Source organism: Pongo abelii, chromosome 1 (genome assembly GCF_028885655.2).
Source record: "Pongo abelii isolate AG06213 chromosome 1, NHGRI_mPonAbe1-v2.0_pri, whole genome shotgun sequence".
In the NCBI taxonomy this organism is placed as follows: Eukaryota; Metazoa; Chordata; class Mammalia; order Primates; family Hominidae; genus Pongo; species Pongo abelii.
In genome coordinates this window covers 115,333,630-115,342,923 of record NC_071985.2, presented here as the reverse complement: position 1 = coordinate 115,342,923, position 9,294 = coordinate 115,333,630, and the positions used below count along the sequence as shown (strand labels likewise).

Here is a 9,294-nt window from a genome sequence, read left to right as displayed (position 1 = left end):
GTCAACCCCACGAACTGGCGGTGGCAAGGCCCTGGGCACCGGTGAAGTTCTCGTGGCAGCGCAGATCGGCGACCTTCTTTCGTGCTCAGACGGCGGCGACAGCAGTACGCTTTCGGGCTGCTGGAGCCTGCAGCGGCGCGAGGCCCGAGCCCGGGCAGCCAGGCTGGGTGGGGGAGGGGCGGCGGCAGCGGATCCGGGAGCGTGCGCGCGCACCTCACACTCCGCCGCCCGGGGACGCCCACTCGCGAGTCGGGGCCGGTAGGCCGGCCCGGGTCCCATCGCCCCCGCCCTCTGGTTCCTCTCCGGCCTGAGCCCAACGGGTGTCGGCCCAGCAGCTGCTGCGCTCACCAGGCCTGGGGAGGCAGGGTACGGGGACCGGGCCGCAGCCCCGAGCGGCGTGGGCGCGCTGCCTCTCCGGCAGCCGCCGCCAGAGCGAGCAGCTGCGAGCCACCGGAGGCGGCAGGGAGGAGGCCCCCGCGGCCGGGCAGGAAGGAAACGCGGCCGACCTCTGCCCGCCCGAGGCGCGGCTGCTCCAGCGCTCCCAGGGCCTCCCGCCGCTCCAGGGCTGAGTGAGGAATGAGCCGGCGCCTGCCCCGGATTCTCGGAGCGTGGGCCCCGGCTCGGCTTCTTAGGCGCGGGGGTTCGGCCACTGCGGCCGGCGGCCTAGCTCGGGGAGCAGGCGCCGGGGTTCACTGAACCGGCCGCGGAGAGGAGGAGGAGGAGGAGGAGGAGGAGGAGGAGGAGGAGGAGCTCCGCGGGGGCGGCCGCCGCGCCTCCCCTCCCCCAGGACACGCCGGGGCTTTTCAGTGGCCACCGGAGGAGGAAGTTCCGCTCCCTGACAGACCCGTGCGGTAGCAACAGCGGCGGCGGCCGCGGCGGCTGGCCGGGCTCAGGTATTTCGGACGCGATTGCCCTTCGCGCCAGCCGTCGAGTGGGCAGCCGCGGAACTCAGCCGGGCGCCGGGCTCGTGCCGGGCAGCGCCGGGAAGCGCGGGCGGCCGAGAACTCCTTCCTGCTACTTCGCCCAGCGCCGCTGCTTCGGCTTCCCAGCGAGGTGGGAGACCTTCCTCCCTGTTTGCAGACGTCCGTGGGAGACCCTTATTTTTTTCACCGCTAAGGTTGAGATTCTGGAATAGAAGCGTCGAAGGAGATCAAGTGAACCTTCAACTCCTCGGATGTCGCCAGTCTCCTTTTCGGGGCGGAAGACTACGTTTGAGCATCTTACCGAGGTGCAGGAATGGAAGAACCCACCTTGCAGCTTTTCTGCAGTGTGGCTTGCCTGATCTACCCCTAGGAATGAAGAGGAGGCTTGTATTAACCCAATGAAGTACAGATGTTAAAGAGGATCTCGCAGGACCTAAACTTGTGATCGTTTGGGGGAGGTCACACACGTTTCTGAGTGGGAATGGACGGGCGTGAATGACGTGCCCTCTTAAAAAGCACAACAATCCTTTAAGAGGAGCAAAATTGAGTTTTCCCATTTCGGCCAACATTTTGAAGACAGTTCAATGTATTCTACATTTGACATAAGATGAGAACTTTCTAAAGTATTCTCTCCAAGAGCGTAAACGATGACTACCCCAGCCCTGCTGCCCCTCTCTGGACGTAGGATACCACCTCTGAACCTGGGGCCACCCTCCTTCCCACATCACAGGGCTACCTTGAGACTTTCTGAGAAGTTTATTCTTCTCCTTATTCTTAGTGCCTTCATCACTCTGTGTTTTGGGGCATTCTTTTTCCTTCCAGACTCTTCAAAACACAAACGCTTTGATTTGGGTTTAGAAGATGTGTTAATTCCACATGTAGATGCCGGTAAAGGGGCTAAAAACCCCGGAGTGTTCCTGATCCATGGACCCGATGAACATAGACACAGGTTTGTTTATTTCAGAAGTTCTGGTACTAACATTTGGCAGAGCAAGGTACGGTGATTGGATCGAATCTGTCTTTTTTTTTTTTTCCTTGGAGTAAAATGTAATTTTTCGAGTCGTAAGTATTGTATTGTTACTTCAAGACTGGCCGAATAAAACCATAGACTGGAGGGACTCATAGAGTCCTACCTAAGTCGTTCTTCTCTTCGGTTTTATATAAGAAAAACATTTGCGTTCAGAGTTGTGCCTAATGTGGACATCTGGGAAGAGAGGTGTGAAAACTTAACCTAAAGAAATGGTGACATAAGCAGTGCCTGCATTTATTAATAACGTGTTGCAGTCAGTCATTGTGCCACCACGTGAGAGCAAAGCATCGAACCTTGACGGCTCTTTTGGGTTTGCTCTCCCAGAGGGCTCTCATTTTCTGGCTTGTAGTTGAAGCTTAGTAGCGAATCTTAGCTTTTTAGGATGACAAACGTGGGCAGAGTATACTTGTCATTTCTTAACGTGAAAATATCCTGATTTTTGTTCTTTTTTTGGGGATGTGTGTTGGTGCTCTATATGAAATCAGTGAAGTTAAAAGGTATTGAATCCTAAGTTAATTGCACTTTGTGAGGCTTGTTGACAAGATTTATTTTTGTGAAACTTAATTTTGCTCTCTTAATGTAACAGATGGACTGTGTCAAGCAACTATTAGAATTTGGTTGATTAAGGGGTTCACATTCTTTCAGATCACTAAATCTAAAGTGAGCTCTGGGGAGAGCATAGCCAAACTAGGATAAAATGAGAGCTCTAGTTACAATTTTTATAATTTTTATATTTGTACTCAAAAGAAGAGTTTGGGAAAGTAGTTGACTTTTCTTAAACCTGCCATCTTTTCCTTGTTTCTTAAAATAATTCTTGAGTATGTGGGGAAAAAAAAATCATGTGCTTGAATTCATTTCCCATCTGATGATAGTTTTAACTTTTTGTCAAGCACCGAAAAAGCTTAGGTTCACGTGTAAGCCTCTATTAAATATTTGGGAAAATGCACTGTTTTATGAGAACTGGTTTTTCTTTTTTTCTCAACCTAGTTAATTCATTACTTGTGTGATGGTTCTTTGACTTTTGGATGAATTTTATGGAGTAATTACTTCTAATATTGTTTCATGCCATTCTTTTGTAACTAAGTTAATCTGGAATTTTTGCCATTTTCAACTACTGTACTCCTCCTGTATTTGTTTCTTTAATTTTGCACTTTGCTTGTTGTGACTTTAAGAAAACACTAATGTGATCTGTGAAATATGTTACTGAAAAATTAACGGTGAAAGTAGTTTTCCTTGAAAATCTTATTTCCCATGGTATTTGTATAACATATGAAATATATTGAAAAAATGTGTTAAGGCTGTTTTTAGAGCTGTTTCACAGCAGCCACACATTAACATTACTTAGCTCTATTATTAATAGTATCTGTCATGTACTAAGCAGTTTAAAAAACACTTTTTGCGTGGGCTAAAAGTTTAAAATAATATGACCACATTTTAGTTTAAAAACATTTACACAAAAATTCTCAGTAAATGGAGTTAAAATATGAAATTTGAATGAAAATACAGATATGTGCCTTTTATTCACATTTTTAACAGTCTGTATAAATAGTTTAAACAAGAATTCTTAAATTTATAAAGCCCTTGGATATATATGCGTATGTATTTAGCTATCTAAAACTATTGGGTTCCAGAGTTTGGAATGAGAGATTGGTTATTGTTCTGATAGCAGGGGTGGTTTGTGAGCCATGCCCTGAGTTTTGGCTAGTAAGAGTCTGGATAGCAAGTGATACATGTGAATCTGGATAGATTCCAATGCAGTTTTTGGAATCTGTTCGGTTCCTGAGTTTTGGAAAACGAGAATTCAAATACTGAGAGTTCAGGTAGCAAAGGATCCTTGTATTATCTCTTTATATTTCTGTGGTTATATCAGTTGACATTTGCTTTAGCGTATTATTTGCTGTTTACTATATCAGAAAAGAGTCTGTAGTAATAAACTTTCTTTTACTTTGAGCAAGGAAATACTTTTTAAATTAAGTGTATGTTTAAAATGTGGAAATAGAAAACATCAAATGTATAAACATTAACTTATTTAAAAATAGTTCAGAAAAATAGCATTTTTACAGTTGGTACTGAGATCATACGTATTTTGGGTATGGGTCAGAACTTACCTAATTTAGAAGAAACAAATTGACAGTTTATCTTCATTTTGTGTGTGTGTGTGTGTGAGGGTACAGGATAGAGGGCTGGGGAATGTTACTTTAACTAATAAGTAGTGGAAAATAAGTCATGGTCACCATTTCTTATTTGCAGTACTTAAGAGATACTTGTTTAGTTAGTATTTCTTTATTAATAGATTAGTATAATTATTTGGTGTTTAAGTTCTGGAGTCAGACTGTATAGATTCATACCCCAGCTTGCCACTGATTAGATTTATGATACTGAGAAATTTTAAAACTCTATGTTGTTTTCTTTGTATCACAGTGGCAGGTATCTACAGATTGTTTTATCGAAAGAGATAGTACATGCAAAGCACTCAACATAGTTCCTGGCATTTAGTAAATGATCAATAAATGTTAACTATTATTATCATCAGTGATTATAATTGTAATGGAATATTTTTATTCGGAATCTACTTTCTTTAAATACTGTATATTTTCTGAAAAGTTGGGTACAGTTTGATTAATATTTAAAAGTATACTAGGATCTTATTGTCTAAAGGAACATTTTATAACCAAACTGGTTGGCAACAAATGTATGCCTACTGTGGCAGGCCCTGCTTTTATGAAACTTTCCATCTAGGGAGAGATGATGGGCATTAAATAAATAATTTTGTTTTTGAGGTGTGATGAATGTTATGAAGTTGTACTCAGTGCTATCAGAGCAAGTAATGTGTGACCTAGTCTATAGAGTTGGGGGTGGAGGGGCAGTGGGAATAAGGAAGACTTCATTGAGGAAGTGTGCCTCAGAAACGTAGAATGAGTAGGAGATTGCTTAGGGAAGTGGAATTGGAGGTTGAGGGGAGGTTGAGGGTCAAAGCAGAAGACACAACACGTGTGAGAGTCCTAAGGAGAAAAAGCTTGGCATCACTAAGAATCTGAGAAATGTTAAGTATGGCTGTTGTAGAGTGTGTGGGTCTAGGTGATGAGACTAGATGAGAGGTCAGGTTTGGCCTGCTTACAAGTTTTTTGGCCTCCTTATTGTTGTTACAAAAGTTTGAATTAGTTGTCAGCATTCACAGATCAGGAGATTTCATGTAAAAGTCTGGATTTCTGATTTCTCTTGAAAAATTAGAGGTTATGGCAACATCCAATGTATTTTCAGATGGTAATATTTAAGCCACAACCCAGTAGCAGGTGCTCCCTCGGCCGGGGCGGGGAGGGGGGGGGGGCGGTGTGCGGTGCGCGGTGCGGCATGTGCCACTCAGAGTGCAAAATAAGTAAATACAAATGAATCAATATTTAACCTGGTTGTTGTTGAGTTTGCAGATTCTAGTCAGGATTCTAGAGAGTTTGTAGTTAAATATTTTGGTTTTTATCATAAATACTAAGAAGTTATTGAAGGATTGTAATAAAAGCAAGAGAATAACATGATCATTTTAAATTAAAAAATTAAATAATCACTTTGGTTGCAGTGATTACTTACTGGATGGTAAGAAGCAGGAAGATAACAAGTTAAGAGGGTCTGGGTCACAGAGGATATATTGGCTTAGACCGCAGTGGTGATAGTGGAGAATGAGATAAATTAGTGGAGACAAGTGGTTGATTTCAAGAGGTGTTAAACTATTAAGTTTCACAGAAAATGGTGGTTGGTTAAATATGGGGCCAAAATAGAAAGAAAAGTGAGTCCAAGATAAAGTCTAGGTTTCTGGGTGACATGGCCATGGATTAGTAAGAAATACCTACTATATTTAATTAATGCTGTAATTTATAGACAATAGTGGTATTACATGAATTTAGTATATTTTCATGAGGAAACCAATATGTTCCCTTCTATTAAGTAGTTCATAAATAATCCAGAATTTTCAAACACTGTAGATACACTTTATAGATGATAAGGATATATCAAATGTGTAGTTTGGTATTGATTATGGTTATTTATAGTATCTATGATTTTGCAGTACCCAAAACCAGAAGTTGTTATAATATACATGTTGTTATACGCTAATATACATAAAGTAATATACGTACGTATACTTTGTGTACATAATAGATCTCAATAATTAAAAACTTACTTTTTTTTTTAAAAACTGACATTTGTTTTATATAATGGCATTTTATAGATGGGCTTTGTGAGTTAAAAAAAAAACGCCAGCTTATGAGCTGTTTATTTGAATAGCTAATAAGTTTCATCCTCCAGTCAGAATTTTGTTAGTCTGAATTGAATACTTGAGGGTCAGGTATATGTTCACCTTTGATAGTTTCCTCAAAGGCAATGGAGTTATAAATAAGGCTGCATCTTAGTTCTACTAACTAGCTGTGTGGCATTGTGCTAGACATAATCACTCAAACCTGTGTGCTGTCCAGTACCATAGCCACTAGTTATATATGACTATTGCACTTAAAATGTGGCTAGTCCAGGCTGCAGTGTGCTTTAGTGAGTTTCTGAAGTTCTTCATGTCATGATTTGTGTTTTTTTTTGCTTGATTCAGTTTTGTTACAAGAGTAGAGATTTCAAATCTCACTATTGCAATTTTAATTTTTTTGTCATCTTTCTTTGTCTCATCCCTCTTCTGGACCTTTGTTTTTCTATCCTGTTTTTTATTTAGGGCTTTCTGCTCCTGTTTGGGTGACGTCACATTGTTTTTTGTGCTAATATTAAAGTCTGCTGGATGTTCCATTTCCCTTATAAATTGCTCATGGTTATTTTTCCCACTTCCCTTTACTCAGACATGAATTATTGTGAGGTTTGTTTATATTTGACGTTTGTCAACAACAGACTGGTGTAGATGCCTTTGCTGCATTTGTTTTTTTTTTTTTTTGGTCCACTTGTATACTGAATGAATACCATTTTCATCTTTGTAGTTGGAGAGAACAAATTGATCTACACAGCTCTCAGTCTAGTTTCCTCTGTTATGATGGTAGCCTCTTTAGTAGTCGCAACTGTTTTTGGTGCTAGAATAGGCTTTTATGTAATTCCCAAACTCGGTACATTTGGAAGTGTGAACAGTCACTAAGATTCTGTCTTGCGTCTTATCACACAGAATGCAGTTGCTCATCAAACTTCACTCGCACAAATCCTCCAAGAGTTGCTCTGTGACAAAATGTAGCTAGATAAGAAGGTAAGAATTAGGAAGGGACCGTGTGGGAAGGGAGATTGAACTGCATGGAGGTCTCTGTCCCATTTCCTCATTGAGACAGACCATTGGGTCCTTGAGATAGGGTACAATTGGGATAAGGTAATAGTTTAGACATTTTTTGTTTCATGAAGTAAGGTGTCGTTCTGGCAAATCTAGATTTTTTTAATAAGTTCTTTCAGATTCTGACAGTAGCTTCATGATGGCTCTTATTTTTTTGATAGTCTAAGTTTTCATCATTTTCTGTGCCTTTCACAGATACAGTAATTTAGAAGAGGCTGTATATTCTGGGGTGGCTTATCAGAGAACATTTTGTATACGCTTGTTTAAAGTCTAATTTTGATTTGAAACAAAGTAACAGTGACTTTGCTTTTATTAGTTCAGCATTAGAAAATCACTGAATATCTCAGTGTGTTTCATTCTTCTCAGAAATGAAGAGTATTATTACGGCACGGTTAAAATGTAGAATGCTGAAGTGTGAGTCTTGATTTTCATGTAGGTCAGTGAGGGTTGGACATTTCAGGAGGTGACATAATGTACAATGTCCATAATAAGTGAAAAGTATTTATTGGATACAGTTAAATGTTTCAGGGAAGTCAGAATTGTTCAAGTACTAGTTTATTTGCTCTAAAAGCTATAACTTTTACACAGTTTTTCTTGGGTTTTATAAGAAGACTTTCAGGGCTATGAAATATTTATTTTCTCTGTTAATATTTCTTTTGGGCTTTCTTGGTAAAATATCAAATTCATAATCAGAATATTCTTCCAATATTATAATGGATTTACATAGATTATTTAGTCTCTATGATATGTAGTTTAAGATTTTGTTTTCTATCATCACTGTTTATTGTAAATCTTTGCTTGAATTACTTTGAGTTTTTTCACTTAATGTTATTTCTAATAGTGTTTCCTGATCTTCAGGTTCTTGTTAATATTTTACTTGTTAACGGCTGAGGGTAGCCCACATCCACATATCTTACTCAACTTTTTGTTGTTAGAATACCACAGATTGGTTAATTTATAAACAAAAGAAATTTATTTGGCTCATGGTTCAGGAGATTGAGAAGTCCAAGAGCATGGCATTAGTATCTGATGAAGACCTTCTTGCTGTGTCATCCCATGGAGAAAGGTGGAATGGCAAGAGAGTGAGTGAGAGAGAGAGCAAGAGAAAAGTGAGCAGAAATCATCCTTATATCAGGAACCCACCCCTGTGACAATGGCATTAATTCATGAGGGCTCTGCCCCCAGGACCTAATCACCTCTTAAAGGTCTTACCCCTCAACACCGTTGCCATTGTTGCATGGGGATTAAGTGTCCAACACATGAACTTTGAGGAAGACACATTCAAACCGTAACATCACGTATTGACTTATTCCCTTACCTCCCCTGTCATTAGGTAGTTTTTCTTTTTTTAATCTTTCTCATGTATTGTTCATGATTGCATATTTAAAGTGTTTTATAATCATTTGCTTACATATGTGTCTCTTTCAATAGAAGATGTACTCCTTGAGAACAAATTACTATATTTTATTTATGTTTGTATCTCCAATGTTTGAAGTACATTTGGTCCTTAATAAAATTATATGCCTGTTGAATGAATGTTGTCCATGGCAAGGTAACAAATTCTACAAGAAAAGATATAAACAAAATACAAGGAAGTATTGAGAGATAAGATGCAAAAGCAGGGGGAATGATGTCTTAAAGTGAGAATACAGTCTTTAATAAAGTCCCTTTATAAAAAATAATAAGATTAGGAATAATTTGTATTTGCCCTATTTAGAACATACTTCTTTAAATGTATCTAAAATATTTTGCATGCCCCCACATGGAATTTTTTCTTATTTAGGAAAAAAGGAAGAAAATAATAGAGAATATGTAATGCGTGTTTTCATATATTTTCTTTAATCTTTATGTCAGATTTGTAAGTCAGGTATTAATATATATATTTTTTTGAGACAGGGTCTCATTCTGTGGTCCAGGCTGGAGTGCAGTGGCACAATTACAGTTCACTATAGTCTCAAACTCCTATGCTGAAGTGATCCTCCTGTCTCAGCCTTCTGAGTAGCTGAAACTATGGGCATGAGTTGGAACTAAAGGTGTGAACAACC

The 9,294-nt window shown here is 40.1% G+C and overlaps 1 protein-coding gene across 1 annotated transcript in view; it reads left to right on the top strand.

The window, feature by feature from the left end:
- Positions 1 to 245: 245 nt before the first annotated feature.
- Positions 246 to 9,294, top strand: part of MAN1A2 (mannosidase alpha class 1A member 2) — a 167,766-nt gene continuing 158,717 nt past the window's right edge. The window contains exon 1 of the mRNA XM_009245736.4: positions 246 to 1,872. Within this exon, the coding sequence (XP_009244011.1) occupies positions 1,571 to 1,872 (302 nt within the window). The 5' untranslated portion in view covers positions 246 to 1,570. The remainder of the gene's footprint in view (positions 1,873 to 9,294) is intronic.